The 18,448-nt window shown below is 45.0% G+C and overlaps 1 protein-coding gene across 2 annotated transcripts in view; it reads right to left on the reverse strand.

Annotated features, from left to right (window-relative positions):
* Positions 1-18,448, reverse strand: part of SENP7 (SUMO specific peptidase 7) — a 790,555-nt gene that overhangs the window by 333,292 nt on the left and 438,815 nt on the right. For both annotated transcript variants that reach the window (XM_069204850.1, XM_069204851.1), the window contains exon 15: positions 4,791-4,913. In XM_069204850.1, the coding sequence (XP_069060951.1) occupies positions 4,791-4,913 (123 nt within the window). The remainder of the gene's footprint in view (positions 1-4,790; positions 4,914-18,448) is intronic.

An 18,448-nucleotide genomic window follows, 5' to 3' on the forward strand; every position in this document is an offset into this window, starting at 1 on the left:
CTTCAGTCAGCCATTCAATGATTTGTAAACAGCTGTCCTTGCATGGGGCATATAACTCCTCAGCTGCAAACTTGGCTTGTTATCTTAAGGGAGTTCCAGTCCCCTTTATTAGACCTATGTTCCAGGTGCTTTCAAACGGCAGCTACGTCCTTCTCAATAGTGAAGACTGTTGTGGCATGCGGGCCGGAATAGTTTACGTTGTTTCGGTCTGTAAGGTCATTACATGCTGCGGGAACATACTGTTTCCTCCCACTAAATTTAAGGTGGTAGTTGATATCTGGCCTTACATTGCTACTTCAAACGTGAATTGTGACAAGTTAAGTAGACTCAAGGCTTTATTGTTTCAAAAACATGTGGCCCTTACATCTGCACGTGAGACCTACGCACTTCAAGTGGGAAGATCATCAGCAAAAATACAGTCTGTTAAAAACAAACTTTCTGAGACACGTTGGTGAACTCATGGGACGAATATTTAATGCATCCAGCACGGCTGGAATAGCACATTTTTTCAAAGCTGTCGGTTCTGGTTTTGTTCACACCTTTTCCTCCATATTCGGTTTGATACCTTCAGCTATCCACTCAATTTTCAGTAGTATTTTTTGGGGATTTCCGATAACTTTGGCTTTATTAGATGGCATTCTGCTGTTGCTGTTGTTTATGCGCAATGGCTGTCCCGCCACAACGAGGACAAATGATTGCACTCCCATCAGTGAGTGATGCAGCATTTTGGAGCAACACTCCTGGAGCATTTGGAGTGTGACTGGCCTTTGTCATTCAGACCGTTTTTGTATTGTGTGCAGCCCGTGTTCCAGGGCCTCTGGTGCTCTTTCGAACATGCACTGGAAGTTTGTCTTTTACAGCAGTGCCCCCCAGCAACAGATACTGCTCTGTTGATGTTCATTACCAGACATGCGAACTGAGGCTGCGTTTGCTACGTGAAGCTAATTATGAGTTTCCCTTCCTGGAGTTAGCTGCCAACAACTCATCAATGGGCACTCCACGGGATGCCGCCTTGGTTGACACTGGGGCTATGGAACACACTTGCTCCTTGATCATTTTTGGCGCGGACTTTCTGGTTCTGTCACCTGCCGAAGTGGAAGATCTTCTGTTCTCCATGGCTCATACTTAATTTGGAACTTTCTAAATTGACATTATCATTGAATTCAGTTATAAGCCACATGCTCATGTTTTGAATTGCCATGTAGTATGCTTGTGTGTCCTTTTAACTTGTCAAAATTGTTCTGGTTTTTATATATCCTAGGTTTCGTTTTTTTATAAGCAATTAAATTTAAATTTTGGCCTTCAACCACTTTAAGGGGAGGGTGTTGTGTAGCCATTTTTGCTATAGCTCCATGCACGTTAGTTTAATACACTAGGCTGCTGCGCACTTTGACCTAGATATATTTTATTCTGCTTCGCATTGTTATTTTTACAATAACCAGTTTTACGGTCTTGTTTTAATTTCTTCTATCTAACTGTTTTGCTTAGCCCAGCACTGTGTTCTCAAACAAGACATTCTTGATCACTTTGTGCTTCAGTCAAGGCTACAGTTTGGTACAATGCCGGTGAACGTGGTAGAAGTTTAGTCTCCAACATTCGTAGAAAATACACATCCTTACGTAGGGACATTTTCTTGGAACATTAGCTGTGCTATTATAAAAACACTTCCTAGTCCCATTACACGTTAAGAGGGAGATTCTAGCCAGGGAACCACAACTGTATGCCGATTGCCGAGTGCTTCGCTGCAGATGCTAATGCAGGCTACAGGCATTTGCTCAGGTATGAGGGTCGATGTCCTCCCGGGAGAACCTGAAAGGCAGAATTAGAGCTTAACATGCTGTGCTCAAATTATGACTCAGATAGAAAATAGTCCATAGATTCTAGTGGCAATATGATAGCTCTATTCTTATGCTTCACTCTCATCGTAGCCATTTCAATATTGTCATGTTGTGTTGTTCTGGTTATTGCAGCTCACGCTTTTCTATCTAAAATGCAGTCGTTTTATCAAACCAGTCTTTAAAACTGATACTGCTATCATTGTCATTTCTATATGAGATTGAATTGCGAATGAGAGAATCGGATGCAACCTGAGTAACCACGACTTCCCTGAGAAGTATGATATGTCATGCGCTCGGCTGCCCAATCATCTCTACCTTTCGGGAGAGATGAGGCACTGCTAGTTAGCCGGAGCAAAACCCAGATTTGGAGAGACAGGTGTCACCCACTGTGGGACAGACTCAGTCTCCCACACCGTGGACCATCTTGCTGCTCAAAATCCAGTAGTCTCATTAGAATAATGAGAGCCTAGGCGACAACATACAAAGCCTGAAGGTGCCCAAGGAAATTCTACAAGATATGGACCCCGTGGCTAGACTACTATGGTATAGACGAGGGGCGATCTCATGTCCCACTTGGACCGCCGCAACACTCATGATATATAACAAGTACACACACAAATACAAGTTCTTACATACATAATGGAGGGCAACTAGATCCTCTAATGTAATCCTCACTATTGTATTAGACCCAGGGCGTCTTTCATCCAGATTTATTGGAGTCTCTGATGAGTTACTGACAACTGTGAAATGTTTTATTTACATGTTGCAGAAAAAATACAATAAAAATATTATTTTTTTAAAAAGAAATGTGTGGATTCAGAGATAGTGGTGAGATTGTCTGCATGCCGTTTGAGTGTAGAAAGAGACAAGAGAATAATACTCTGCTAATCCCAAAACAGTGAAATTCAGTGATATGTACTCAGACATGCCATACATACCAACCCACTTTGTCTCTAGGTTCACATTTCTTTAGTAGCGTCCTGTGTAAAGTGCCATGAGGGCAAGCCGGCAGGTGGATCTTAGAGACAATCTTTTATCAAAGGGCTCTTCCTGGCTGTGAAACGTTTTGGCTTCTCCATGATTCAGATGTGGGAGATGGCATGCACGAATATGGTGAATGGAAGTTTCACAACTGAATCCACACAATTAGGATACTAACAGAATCATATGAGGTCCCGATGAAAGTCAACTAGCCCGGTAAGGCATTTGTGTGATGGCTGAAACATGATGAGCCAGGGATACAGAGTATACTAACTTCCTTAGTGCATCCTCACCTGTACTAAACTCAGTCATGGTGCAACTTGGAAATAAAATTAACCCTTTGGACAAACTAGACTATTTTATACCGCCCAATAACCAAAGAGCTCCCTTGGCTACCAAGGCTGAGCCTGTCCAGATACACTAGATATCCGGACAAGAACTCAATGATGAAGCATGCTACTTAGAAATCCTGTGGGCGAGAGTCCTGTTAACACCATAACTTGATCCCCTTGGGCGGGTATGGAGAGATAGTGTTCCTGTCCTACTAAACCTTAATTGTTTCACTCCCAAATCTGATGACATTTTGTGTATTACAGGCATTTTGAAATACTACTTTTTTCCTGCTAAAATTGTTTCACATGTGGCACACTTTACACTCCTTTTTCAGTTTGACTTTGATTTGCTTTAGGTTGTTGGTTCAGCCTGACTAGCTTCAATGTGTATTGAATCATACATATTTTATCAGGTCATCAAAAACATGAGGTGCATGCATTAAAAAGAATAATTTGTTGGATCCTGCTGTGACATGGTTAGATGAATCCGGTGTAAAAATGGAGCTGAAAAAGCAGCAAACAGCACATTGAAAATGTATGCTTTTATATTACAGATAATATGATATTACACATATTTACAATTTCAGGCCCAGCGAGATGAAGTGATTTGCACAGTATGACAGGATTGTGGATCAAGTGCCAACTCCATGCTTCAAAGTCTGCATCATAAATTCCATCTTCAGCAACCCAACTAAGAGGCCACATTTACAGTTTGTTTTTGACCACTCCCACACATGGGCAAGCATCTATAGTGGACAAATGTTCTGAATGAATGTACTGGATCACAGCTGGCAAGCTCACATACTTAAAGTAGAATTAACAGAACAGGAAACACAGATTAGAATCATCCTAGGAAATAGCTACAAAGTCAGCAATAGGGCAAGAACCTCACACATTATACAAACACTACATATTTTCCTCTATTGCATAAGGAAATGTTTTAGGATACCTATACAATAAGTATATAATGTGGGGACCAGTATTCTATAATCACCATAAAGAAAACTGGACTGTATAGATTATAGTGGTTTGTGAACATAACTTCAAGCTTTAAGCCATGTGAGAAATATATTACATTTTCTACACAAACCATATGATTATTCGATGTTTGACTTTATATCTGATGGAGTAACAGAATATTTGGCTAGGCTAACAGCAAGCATTGGCAAAGCCAACAGGCCTGGCCATAGCAAACATGCAATGTTTTATTTATGATGTGTTCTTTGCAAACATTTGCACTATGCAAGGAAAAAGGGAAACATACAAATCTAAGAGTGGCCCAGGAGTCCAGGCACACCAGCTTTGTCCCCGAAATGCACTCCATCGAGGCAGCTGTGCACATGTGAAAAAACACAATGTCATCAGTCAATACAAGACAGCTAAGCGATGAAGTAGGATGACTCAGACATGTGGATTGGTGTGGTGGGTGCAAACAAACTGTGAATGCCACTTGAATAGATCAATGGATGAAGAAGGCTCAGCAATATCCCTTTTATGTATACACGAGGATGGCAAAACACCTAGAGATGTCTCTAGGTCAGACCTAAAAATCGTAAAGGTTTAACAGTTTATCACATTGATGGTGCAAGCAACATTATATGTGGATCTACTGTTTCAAAACTATTAGCTTCATACTCACGAAGTGTCTGGGTTTTCATCTGTTAAGTTGCTTTCAGTCCTCGTTAAACATCTAAAGAAAAAGCTGCTGAAAATATGTGACCGCTCTACCAAATGCTGAGGAATTTTCTCCAGCAACAAGTACCTAACAAAAAACAGGAAGGATATTACCTTTAGGCAGTTGCGCTCAAAACAACATAACTCACATATAATGTCATGGAGCATTTTCTTCTAAATAGTTACATTTGAATGCTCCTTTAGGAATAAAGAACTGTATAAATGGCAAGCAGACAACCTTACCATATGTCCAGGATGACATGGCAAGATAATTTTGCTATTTAGTACGCTCATATTTACTCTTGTTACTTCTAGAACCACATGAATCTGGTAATCGCTAGACACAAATGCACTGAACAGAAGAAATAGGTTTGCCAAATGGGAAAAAGTTTACGAAAGTCCTCATAATATACTTTTGAAGGGGGCAGTGTGAGCTGGTGTGCAACAAAGACATTTCAATAATTCAATGAATTTAAGATCAAGCATTTCTTTGTCAGATTAATCTATAGTTCAGTTGCAAATTCCATTTCCCTTTATTTCTGGTTGCCCTCTATTTTTAGAATCAAAAGTTTACTATATCAAATCAAAATTCTCTCTCCTGCTTATATGGAACAATTGATAAGTTTTGTAAATTATATACGCACAGAAAATCGAAAAGTTAGCATTCTAAGTCTTCTTCAATTAACTCTCAATTGGACTCATAAGCACTGAAGAGCTTCAACCATACATGGGATCATGGGATCTCAGGGCATTTTTTGAATACACTACAACATGAGTTCTTCCTGTTTTGGTTTGTATCAGCCTAGGTAAATTTGTTAATTGGAGACAAAAAGCATCACCTTAAGTAGCTCAAGGCAGGAGAGACTCCATAAGCTGGACGCAAGAAGAGTAGTGTCATCACACCATGCAAAATAGTTCCAGGTGAATGATCAACTGTTTGTGGGGTACGTCATTCCCAAAAAAGGAATGGAAGTGCAGGATCAGACCCTCCTAAGACGGACAGAACTCTGCATCAAAATCTGCTATGTAATAGCCAGGAAGCAACCTCCTGAAGGTTTGCAAACTCATTCTACCATAGTCAAGCCTGCGTTGGCTTGAAGAGTGCCTGTCCTGAATATCTGTCAGGTAGCGATGTGGGCTTCTCTCCTTATGTTTACGAAGCATTACTGCCTTGCCAGTCTGGTCCATCAAGATGGGCAAGTTGCCCTTTCAGTCCTACAGGACCTTCTAGTGTAATCCATGTCACAGCCTCACCCCCAGGAAGGTACTGCTTAGGTATCTATTCTAAGATAAGGAATCTGCAGCTAGAAGCCTCTGTCGGATGAACAAGTTTCTTACCTTTAGTGACGCCTAATATGGTAGAGACTATTGAGCTGCGGATTCCTTCCCAACCCAACCATCCTCTCTGCTCTGTGAATGGATACAGAGTAAAGGATTTTCCCCTTTCATTGTCCCTAGTTTGACAGACCAGTGCTCTTCGTGGCTCCGTGCTTCTGGCATGGAAAAGTTGCAAAAAGAAACTGAATTCACTGTGCTGGACGGGGCCTATGTAGGCATCGCACATGTCACTTCTGGCACAGACGCCGCCGATGCCACTCTGAGCCGAACTACGCCACCTACCGGTGTGCAGGGGTACTACTCACCAGAAATTTCTGGATCCAGTCTGATGCCTGGACAAAATTCTAATGTAAGGAATCTGCAGCTAGATAGAGTCTCTACCAGAAAAGGAGTTACCAAAGGTTACTAACATGTTGTTTAGGCGTCATTCTAACAAATGATTATCAACAGCTATATAAAAGTAAGTATTAGAAAGCTTGGGAAGAAAATTAACCCAATCTGCACCAAGGGAAGAACCAGCTGCTGTCTAGATACAGGAGTAGCATATCCTGATTAAAATTATGGGACTACCCAAAATGTTTTTCTTGTTCTGGGCACTTCCGATATATGTACCAAATGCCTTTTGCAGAAAGTAAAGTCAACAACTTCCTTGTTCATATGTTATCGATGGAGCTCTCTGCGAACACCGATATATCTTCAGCTGACAAAGGAACAAGGTTATCTTTGAGCCACTATTGCTTGCAGAAAATTGCCTTCACAACCCTTTTTTGTCTAATTAAAAAACGTGTTTCCTGAAGTCAGGCCATCTTCCCCTCCCTAGGAAGTGAATGTAACATTTCTATTATATGTGAAATATCCCTTGAATTTCAGAGCAGTCCACTTAAATAACATGAATAAATATCCTAAGTCTCTACTAACGAAGTTGTCCAATAATATCCCTAATTTCTCTGAAAGCTATAGCTCTGTAGATGACTGAAGATTCAAGTTTAGCCTTTAGCACATGGATTATGGGAACAGCGTGGGACTATGAAGTTTAGTATAGAGCATTTTAAAACTTAGATTATTGTGGATGTTTTCATTTTCAAAGAATTGCATTTGGCTGTAATCCATGCTCGCTTCTAACAGTACTCCCCAATAATTATACCTGTCAATGCTTCCTAATGGTTTGCCATTCATTGTCAAAACAAATGGATGGTTTCTTCTGGCATACAATAAGGTCTTTTTCTTTTACATTCAGTGTCAAGTAGTTAAAATGAGTGTATCTTTGTAGGGCTCTTAATGTCTGCTTCAGACCTACTGGGTTCTTCTCCAGTAGTACCATATCAATATCACACTGGAGGACATGTCTATGCTGATACCCAAACTTAGGATGAACAGTTTTTGGTTGTCAGCTCTCAGACCCAAATCAGGTGTATACAAGTAAAAACAAAAACGAAAAAACATTTTTTTTAAAAAGGGTGCTATCACAGCCTTATTTCAGACACTGAAATGTATATATTTTGTTGCCAACTAACATTGGTCCCCCAACATGATTTGGGTCCAAGTGTTGGTGTATAGAGCTTGCTTGGTTGTAGTAATCATGTAAGATCCCTTAAGCTGTAAGTTTCTTTCAAAGTGTTGTTCTACATGCTTTAGCCAGCAGTTGAGATCCAGGAAGACTTGCGGCTTGCTTGCTGAGCATATTTAAGATAAGTATGTTGTGTAACATTTCATTTCCCTTTAAAGCCTGTTTGATAAAACGGTGACCTCCAACAGGAGGACTGGTCTACCCACCTAGTTAATATCCACTGTCTGACTGCAAGCAGCATGTGTGACAATTCTACCCGACTGAAATACAGGTTACACTCTGCTTTGTATGGGTTGTCCAGTAAGATCGCCTCTATAAATGAAGCACAATCTGAGCCTTTGGCTTCTTTATTTATCTAAAGAATTGTCTTGCAAAAGGAAGCAATAAACAGACAGTAAAGTTGAATGTGGAAGAGAATGCCACACCCTCTGCAGCCCCACCAAGATTCTTTTCCGGTGACAATGTTAACAGCACGGAGACCTTTTGGGGTATAGTACCACCTCTGTGGTATTTTATACAATGTATTATTTCCTCCTACATGGGTGGCGATATTTTTAGCTCTAACCAATAGCTCATTTTGCTGCTCTGTGTCGAAGTGGATCCCCTATTACCTTTCCTGAGCACACTGATTTCTAAGCTTGAACACTGCACTCTGCGTAATAAGAATAGCAAAAAGTAGCGAGCGTAGGAAACTACCATCTTTCTTGGCATCTTACCCCCAATTTCTGCCTGTTTGTCAGTGTGTTTTTACTGTCTCACTGGGAACCTGCTAGTCTGGACCCCAGCGCTCATAGTTTGTGGCCTACATGTGTTGTCAGTATGCTTGACTGTGTCACTGGAATTCTGCTAACCAGACCTTCAGTGCTTATGCTCTCTCTGTGTACCAAATTTGTCACTACAGTTTAGTGACTCAATATTCCAATTCTGAGTGGCACACTGGACCCCCCCCCCTTATAAGTCCCTGGTATATGGTACCTAGGTACCCAGGGTATTGGGGTTCCAGGAGATCCTTTTGGGTTAGAGCATTTCTTTTGCCACCCATAAGGAGCTCATACAAACCTTTCTTCAGGACTTCCACTGCAGTCTGAGTGAAATAGTGCACACACTATTTCACAGCCATTTTCACTGCACCAGGTAACTTATAAGTCACCTATATGTCTAACCTTCATTTACTGAAGGCTAGGTGCAAAGTTACTGTGTGAGGGCACCCTTGCACTAGCAAAGGTGCCCCCACGTTGCCCAGGGCCAATTCCCCGGACTTCGCGAGTGCGGGGACACCATAATAAGCATGCACTACATATATGTCAATACATATATGTAGCTTCACAATGGTAACTCCAAATATGGCCAGGTGAGGTGTATAAGATTATGGAATTAAACCCCCAATCTAAATCTGGTATTGGGGGGCCAATTCCATGCACCCTGCGAGCTCCACCATGGACCCCCAGTACTGCCATACCAGCTCTCTGAGGTTTCCACTGCAGCCCCAGCTGCTGCTACCTCACAACAGGCTTCTGCCCTCCTGGGGATTGAGCAGCTCAATCCCAGGAAGGCAGAACAATGCATTTCCTTTAGGAGAGAGGTGTTACACCCTCTCCCATTGGAAATAGGTGTTACAGACATGGAGGGGTATCCTTCCAGAGCTTCTGGAAATGCTTTGAAGGGAACAAACAGTGCCCTCCTTGCATAAACCAGTCTACACCGGTTCAGGAACACCCAGTCCCTGCTCTTTTGCAAAACTGGACAAAGGAAAGGGGAGTGACCACTCCCCTGTCCATCACCACCCCAGGGGTGGTGCCCAGAGCTCCTCCAGGGTGTCCTTGGCATTAGCCATCTTGGATTCCAAGGTGTGGGGGCCCTCTGGGAGCATCTGAGTGGCCAGTGCCAGCAGGTGATTTCAGAGACCCCTCCTGATAGGTGCATACCTGGGTAGGGAGCCATTCCCCCTCTCAGGGCTTTTTAGGGTCTCTCCTCTGGGAGTTTCCTCAGGTTCTGTTTGCAAGATTCCTCCAGGACTGCTCTGCATCCTCTGCTTCAGCTTCTGACCATCCGATCAACTGCAGACTGCTCCAGGAACCGCTGTAACTGCAACACAGTATCCAGGAAGGCGCCCGTGACCTGCAACTTCAGCTCCAGCCAGCAATTGCAACAGTTTCCAAGGTGTGCACGTTCTGAGGACTGCCTGTCTTCACCCTGCACCAGAAGAACCAAAGGAATCTCCAGTGTAGTGACAGAGTCACTTCCCTGCTTCAGGAGGCACCTCTCTGCAATGACAACCGGTACTCTGTCACTCCTCTCCTGTTGACGAACGTGACCCCTGGGACACAGGTGGTGGACCAATGTGACCCAGACTGTCCAAAGGTCCAGCTGTCCAAATTTGGTGGAGGTAAGAGCTTGCCTCCCCGTGCAGGGACAGTATCCCTGTGCACTGCATCTTCTGCAGCTCCTGGGGCTTCTGTGCACTTCTTCCAAAAGTTCTTAGTGCACGGCGTAGCCCAGGTACCCAGCACTCCATCCTGCGATGCACATATCTCTGAGTTGTTCTCCAGCAGCGTGGAATCCTTCTGTGTAGTGCTACGATGACCACACTTTGCAACTCCTTTGTCCCCATGTCCTGGGACTACCGTGGGTGCTGCCTGGTCTTCTGAGGGCTCTCAGAAGTGCTGAGAGCTCCCTCTGTCTCCTCAGTCTGATTTGAGACCCCCAGGTCCCTCCTGGATCCAGGTAGCCCTTCTTTGACGCAAACCGCGTACTTTCGTGAACCAAGGCTTGTTGACGGAATCCAGCGACGCAAACAAGCCTGCATTTAACAACTCGACGTGGGACATCTCTTGCACCAAGCAGGAACCCACAGCCATCTTCTTTGGTGCATTTCTGTACTTTTCTTCCAACCGGAGAATCCACCTTTGCACCTTCTTCCAGGTGGGCAGGGGCTCCTGTTTTCCCTGAACTCTTCTCCGACTTCTGGACTTGGTCACCTCTCTCCACAGGTCTTCAGGTCCAGGAATCCACTGTTGGTTGCTTGCAGTCTTGCTTGGTTCTTGCAAAATTCTTCATCACGATTGTAGTGTGTTCTGAGGAAACTTGTTGTACATTACTCCTGCTTTCCTGGGCTCTGGGTGGGGTCCTTTACTTACCTTTGGTGTTTTTGTACACTCTCAGCGCCCCTCTACACACTACACTTGCCTAGGGGAAAATTCAACATTCGCATTCCACTATTTTAGTATATGGTTTATGTTGCCCCTAGGCCCATTGCAATCTATTGTATTTTCTACTGTTTGCACTATTCTATGACTGTCTTTTACTCTGTAACTGTAGTGGTATTGCAGGAGCTTTGCATGTCTCCTAGTTCAGCCTTGACTGCTCTGCTACAGATACCCCTAGACAGCCTAAGCTGCTAGACACTGCCTACATTTCACTAATAAGGGATAACTGGACCTGGTGTAAGGTGTAAGTACCTTAGGTACCCACGACAAACCAGGCCAGCCTCCTACAGTGAGAGGTTAGCCCCTCCTGTTGGACTGAATAATATTTTTTTCACAGGAGGTGAGGTTCCTAATAGCTCATTTTTTGCCTACCAGTGGCGTAATTGTATATAGCAATACCTTTCTGTCTCACCCAACCTAAAGTCATCTTTTGTCTTTATAAATGGCTTCATTTACCATCTCAGGAAGAGGTCCCTCAGAACCTTACAAATACATTCCCTCAACATCAATAATGCTTCTCTACCTAAGCAAGGAATGAAGTATGCATTGCCTCAAATGAGAGTGAAAGGAAAAAGAAAATGTTAGGTCAAATCATTTGTGGTGTTGCCCTTGTGACAGAGAAGAAAATTAATTTTGAGACTTTCTGACTCTTGGACAGCCATGGTTCCTCCTCAGTGTGTAATTGATCATATATCACACCTTGTCAGTTTACAGAGGGATGCAATCGTATTAACAGTAGAGCAGTGCAATTTGGTGTAATTTAACTAAGAAGGACATGCTTAGCTGTCCTTTCCTTGAGTTTTGGGTACAGTGACCTGAATCAAGTCGTGCTGTCTTCCTCTTCCAGAGAAAAACATTACAATATCCTTGAAATAGTGCAAGGAATTCCTTACCCATGCTCTTTTGTTTTATAATGTCAGTCTTTTATAAGTTTCAAAATCTCAAGATCGCAACTTGATTATTGGCTATTGTTTTGGGTTATGGGACAATTTAAGCACTCTATATAGGCTTCCTGTTTGATGATCTTTATTATTTTTTTTACTGTTTTTGTTTTTATTTATTAGGGGCTTTACCTCTCCTCTCTCTAGTCTAACTCCCTCTGCGGAAATTGGAAATGAAAGTGATGGCTGATTCTTTATTGTCCTCCTAAGTGCGGAGAATGAAATGTTCATGTCCTTCCACATAAGTACCTTCAGTTGGGAGGAGGGTCTTTTTCAAAGAATCAGCGTGTCTGGGTGGATGGTAAGGTAAGGGAGGCTGAGATGCTAAATTATGTAGCTCACTGACCATCCAGGCTGATGTTATTGCCTCTAGATAGGCCATTTTAATAGTAAGAAGCCAGATAGGGCAGATATGTAATGGCTTGAAAGGAGCACATATCACAAACGTTAAGAAGAAAATGAAGTCCCAGTGAGGCACGATGAAGGGAGAATGCATCGGAGACCTTTCAAAAACCCTTGTATAGTAAGGGACTTGAAAAGAGATGGCTATTAAGGCAACCATAGAAATGCCGAGATGGCAGAAAGACAGCCTTTTAAGTTGCCAAAAGCAGAGCCCTGCTGGGCCAGAGTTAGAATAAACAGAAGAACTTGGGAAAAGGTGCAGATAGAGGGTCTACTTGCTTATCTGTACTGTAGGAGGCTGGACTGGCTTGTAGTGAGTACCAAGGGGTACTTGCACCTTGCACCAGGCCCAGTTATCCCTTATTAGTGTATAGGGTGTCTAGCAGCATAGGCTGATAGATAATGGTAGCTTAGCAGAGCAGCTTAGGCTGAACTAGGAGACGAGTGAAGCTCCTACAGTACCACTTAGTGTCATATGTACAATATCATAAGAAAACACAATACACAGTTATACTAAAAAATAAAGGTACTTTATTTTTATGACAATATGCCAAAGTATCTCAGAGTGTACCCTCAGTGAGAGGATAGGAAATATACACAAGATATATGTACACAATACCAAAAATATGCAGTATAGTCTTAGAAAACAGTGCAAACAATGTATAGTTACAATAGGATGCAATGGGGACACATAGGGATAGGGGCAACACAAACCATATACTCCAAAAGTGGAATGCGAACCACGAATGGACCCCAAACCTATGTGACCTTGTAGAGGGTTGCTGGGACTATTAGAAAATAGTGAGGGTTAGAAAAATAGCCCACCCCAAGACCCTGAAAAGTGAGTGCAAAGTGCACTAAAGTTCCCCAAAGGACACAGAAGTTGTGAAAGGGGAATTCTGCAGGAAAGACACAAACCAGCAATGTAACAACAATGGATTTCCAGTCGAGGGTACCTGTGGAACAAGGGGACCAAGTCCAAAAGTCACAAGCAAGTCGGAGGTGGGCAGATGCCCAGGAAATGCCAGCTGTGGGTGCAAAGAAGCTTCTACTGGACAGAAGCAGCTTAGGTTTCTGCAGGAACGACAAGGGCTAGAGACTTCCCCTTTGGAGGACGGATCCCTCACGCCGTCGAGAGTCGTGCAGAAGTGTTTTCCCGCCGAAAGATCGCCAACAAGCCTTGCTAGCTGCAAATCGTGCGGTAAGCGTTTTTGGATGCTGCTGTGGCCCAGGAGGGACCAGGATGTCGCAAATTGCGTCAGGAGAGAGAGGGGACATCGAGCAAGACAAGGAGCCCTCTCAGCAGCAGGTAGCACTCGGAGAAGTGCCAGAAACAGGCCCTACGAGGATGCGTGAAACGGTGCTCACCCGAAGTTGCACAAAGGAGTCCCACGTCGCCGGAGACCAACTTAGAAAGTCGTGCAATGCAGGTTAGAGTGCCGTGGACCCAGGCTTGGCTGTGCACAAAGGATTTCCGCCGGAAGTGCACAGAGGCCGGAGTAGCTGCAAAAGTCGCGGTTCCCAGCAATGCAGTCTGGCGTGGGGAGTTCAAGGACTTACCTCCACCAAACTTGGACTGAAGAGTCACTGGACTGTGGGAGTCACTTGGACACAGTTGCTGGATTCGAGGGACCTCGCTCGTCGTGCTGAGAGGAGACCCAAGGGACCGGTGATGCAGTTCTTTGGTGCCTGCGGTTGCAGGGGGAAGATTCCGTCGACCCACAGGAGATTTCTTCGGAGCTTCTAGTGCAGAGAGGAGGCAGACTACCCCCACAGCATGCACCACCAGGAAAACAGTTGAGAAGGCGGCAGGATCAGCGTTACAGAGTTGCAGTAGTCGTCTTTGCTACTATGTTGCAGTTTTGCAGGCTTCCAGCGCGGTCAGCAGTCGATTCCTTGGCAGAAGGTGAAGAGAGAGATGCAGAGGAACTCGGATGAGCTCTTGCATTTGTTATCTCAAGTTTCCCCAGAGACAGAGACCCTAAATAGCCAGAAAAGAGGGTTTGGCTACCTAGGAGAGAGGATAGGCTAGCAACACCTGAAGGAGCCTATCAGAAGGAGTCTCTGACGTCACCTGGTGGCACTGGCCACTCAGAGCAGTCCAGTGTGCCAGCAGCACCTCTGTTTCCAAGATGGCAGAGGTCTGGAGCACACTGGAGGAGCTCTGGGCACCTCCCAGGGGAGGTACAGGTCAGGGGAGTGGTCACTCCCCTTTCCTTTGTCCAGTTTCGCGCCAGAGCAGGGCTAAGGGGTCCCTGAACCGGTGTAGACTGGCTTATGCAGAAATGGGCACCAAATGTGCCCATGAAAGCATTTCCAGAGGCTGGGGGAGGCTACTCCTCCCCTGCATTCACACCATTTTCCAAAGGGAGAGGGTGTAACACCCTCTCTCAGAGGAAGTCCTTTGTTCTGCCATCCTGGGCCAGGCCTGGCTGGACCCCAGGAGGGCAGAAGCCTGTCTGAGGGGTTGGCAGCAGCTGCAGTGAAACCCCTGAAAAGGCAGTTTGGCAGTATCAGGGTCTGTGCTACAGACCACTGGGATCATGGGATTGTGCCAACTATGCCAGGATGGCATAGAGGGGGGAATTCCATGATCATAGACATTTTACATGGCCATATTCGGAGTTACCATTGTGAAGCTACATATAGGTAGTGACCTATATGTAGTGCACGCGTGTAATGGTGTCCCCGCACTCACAAAGTCCGGGGAGTTGGCCCTGAACAATGTGGGGGCACCTTGGCTAGTGCCAGGGTGCCCTCACACTAAGTAACTTTGCACCTAACCTTTACCAGGTAAAGGTTAGACATATAGGTGACTTATAAGTTACTTAAGTGCAGTGTAAAATGGCTGTGAAATAACGTGGACGTTATTTCACTCAGGCTGCAGTGGCAGGCCTGTGTAAGAATTGTCAGAGCTCCCTATGGGTGGCAAAAGAAATGCTGCAGCCCATAGGGATCTCCTGGAACCCCAAAACCCTGGGTACCTCAGTACCATATACTAGGGAATTATAAGGGTGTTCCAGTAAGTCAATGTAAATTGGTAAAATTGGTCACTAGCCTGTTAGTGACAATTTGAAAGAAATGAGAGAGCATAACCACTGAGGTTCTGATTAGCAGAGCCTCAGTGAGACAGTTAGTCACTACACAGGTAACACATTCAGGCACACTTATGAGCACTGGGGCCCTGGATGACAGGGTCCCAGTGACACATACAACTAAAACAACATATATACAGTGAAAAATGGGGGTAACATGCCAGGCAAGATGGTACTTTCCTACATGTACACCACAAATTTGTTCCAATGGTAGGTCATCTTGGTGGAGAGATACCTGGCTGCCAAGATAACATTGCAGACTTCGGGTGGAAGGTCAGAAGCTATCAACTGTTGCTGCTCATTCTCCGCACATGAAGGCAAAGCGTTGTCATGTTCGGGGACGGAACCTTGTAGTGTTGCTGCGACTGAAGATCCTCCCTAAGAGACAGTCTGATCAGAGTACTTGTGCTCATACTTAACACCTCAGGACACTAGACTATCCATGCCCAAACTGGAGCCACAAGAATGACTTGTGAACGGTCGTTCCTGATCTCCTTGAGAACTCTGGGCAGGAGTGGCATTGGTGAAAAAGTGTATAGGACACATGAGCTCCACTCAAGACCCAAATCGTCTCTGAGTGAGTGTCGCCCTGGAAACTCCAACACGCAAAACTGCTCACATTGCACATTATCATCGGAGGCAAACAGATCAAACCAAGGCTTTCCCAATTCTTAGAATAGCTCTTATGGCACCTCTGGATGTACATGCCATCAGCAAGGCATTTACAGCGGAGTTCATCTGCCCTAGCATTCAGAGAGACCGCCAAGTTTTTAACCACCAGGAATATTCCCCAATGTTCAAGCCATGTCCAGAAGCACAGAGCCTTTTGACAAAGGGTCCACAACTGCACCACACCTTGTCTGCTGCAGTACCACATGGCAGTGGTGTCGTCTGTGAATGCCTGAACAAGCCTTCCCATAAATAAAGGAAGAAAGGCCTTCAATGCCAGTCAGATTGCTTAGGGATCCAACAGACTGATGTAGAGTCCGGCTTCAGCCAGAGATCAGAATCCTCTGAACCTTCACCTCTCCCAGATGGCCAGCCCAGGCCAGAAGTGATGTACCTGTCACCACAATCAGCTCTGGGTGGGAAAGAAAGCGGGGTTTGCCCCTACCCAATCACTGTTTATTAGTTACCACTGTAGGATTTTTGCGATTCTCTCAGAGATTTGGACCATGTTGGATAGATTCTCCTGATGCTGTGCCCACTGGAACTTCGAGTCTTACTTCAGGTCCTTCATATGCCAGCAGACATGTGCCACAAGAAGGATGCAGGCCATGAAACCCAACAGCCTCAAAGCAAGTCTCACTGAAATCAAGAATTGAGGCTGAAACATCAGTATCATAGCCTGAATATCCTGTACTTGCCGCTCAGGAGGATAGGCCCGTAACTGCACAGTATCCAGAACAGCATAGATGAAAGGAAACATCTTGGAGGGAGTTTGTGTGACTTTGATATGTTGATAGTGAAGCCTGACAAGTACAGAAGGTTCGCATTAGTCTGGAAATGGGAGACTAATGCCTTGGACTAGGCTGTCTTTCACAGCCAATAGCCTAGGTAGGGAAAGACAGGAATCCTTGACCTCGACAGATGAGTTTCAACCACCACCATCACTTTCATGAACACAGGGGGGCACTGGTAAGGCACAAACTGAAAGTGCTCTTGGCCTACTGTGAACCAAAGGTAGTGCATGTGGGAAGGCAGGATGGGGATGTTAAAATAGACCTCCTGCAAGTCCAGTGATACCATCCAGCCTCCTGGGTCCAGAGCAGACAGGACTTGTGCGAGTGTGAGCATTTTGAACTTCTCCTTTTCCAGGAAGAGACTGAGAAAGTGCAGGTCTAAAATAGAACAAAGTTGTCCATCCTTCTTGGGCAGAAAAAAGTAGCAGGAATAGCAACCATAAACTACTTCTGATGCAGGTATCTTCTCTAACTCCCTTGGACACGAGAATTAACACCTCCTGATGAAGCAAGGAGAGATGGTTCTCGGTCAGCTTGTTGTAAGTAGGTGGCATTGGTGGGAGGTGGGCAGGGGGGTCACAAAGGGAAGAGAGAGTAGCCCCTTTGGACAAGCTGCAAAACACTGTGGTCGAATATTATTGAACTCCACTGATGCAGGTAATGGCGTATCCTGCCACTCAATTAATGCCCATGATGGTTTCAGGGCATACTAAAAAGGTTTGGAGGCTACAGCTTCTAGGGATGGTGTACTGGCTCGATCTCTGGCTCCCTGATCCACTTAGTCTGTGGGAACCAAACACCAGAAAGCCATCAAAGGTCATGTCCATGAGCAAGGCCTGGACAACACCCAAAAAGCCAGTCGTTCTCAGCCAGGTGTGGCACCAAAGGGTCACCGACAATTAAATTGCTCTGCCCAGCGTGCCGGTTGTATACAGACCACATTGTATAGTGAACCTGCCTGCATCCCTCCCATCAGCAATTGCTTGAAATAGTATGAGTGGGGCCACCTTTGAGACCATAGGTAGCACTTGCCCAACAGAGTCCCAGATGATATAGGAGTATCGGCCTAAAAAGCATGGGGTGTTCACCAACCGCAGTGCCAGACAGGGGGAAGAGAACATCTTCTTCACGTAAGTATCCAGCATTTTGGATTCCCTGTCCAGTGGAGTGGAAGGGAATGTGCCGGGATGAACTTTGGACATGGAGGTCTGAACCACCAAGGTCTCGAAGGTGGGGTGCTGGGTGAGGAAACTGAGATCACCTGGGGCGGGGCAATGGGAGCAGGCAATTTTCCTATGCACAAGAGCCCCTGTGCAGGGCTTGGACAAGGCCTCGAGTAGGACATCTGCAAGAGCTTCATTAAATAGGAGTAATGATTCTGTGGGGGCAACTCCTGGTTGAAGCATCTCTGTCAAGACTGAGGATAGTGTAAGGTCCAGGATCTCAGTCGCCCTTCACACTAATATTGCGAAAGAGGCACCCTCCTCTGTAGCAACAGCAGGTGGAGAGTCGAGGCTAGTGTCTGGAGAGGTGTCCAATCCACGGGCATCCACAAGATCCTTGTACCAGTTGTCGATAAAGGTCCGCAGACCCCTCCCATTCACCCCTCAA

Source organism: Pleurodeles waltl, chromosome 8 (assembly GCF_031143425.1).
Source record: "Pleurodeles waltl isolate 20211129_DDA chromosome 8, aPleWal1.hap1.20221129, whole genome shotgun sequence".
NCBI classification, from domain to species: Eukaryota; Metazoa; Chordata; class Amphibia; order Caudata; family Salamandridae; genus Pleurodeles; species Pleurodeles waltl.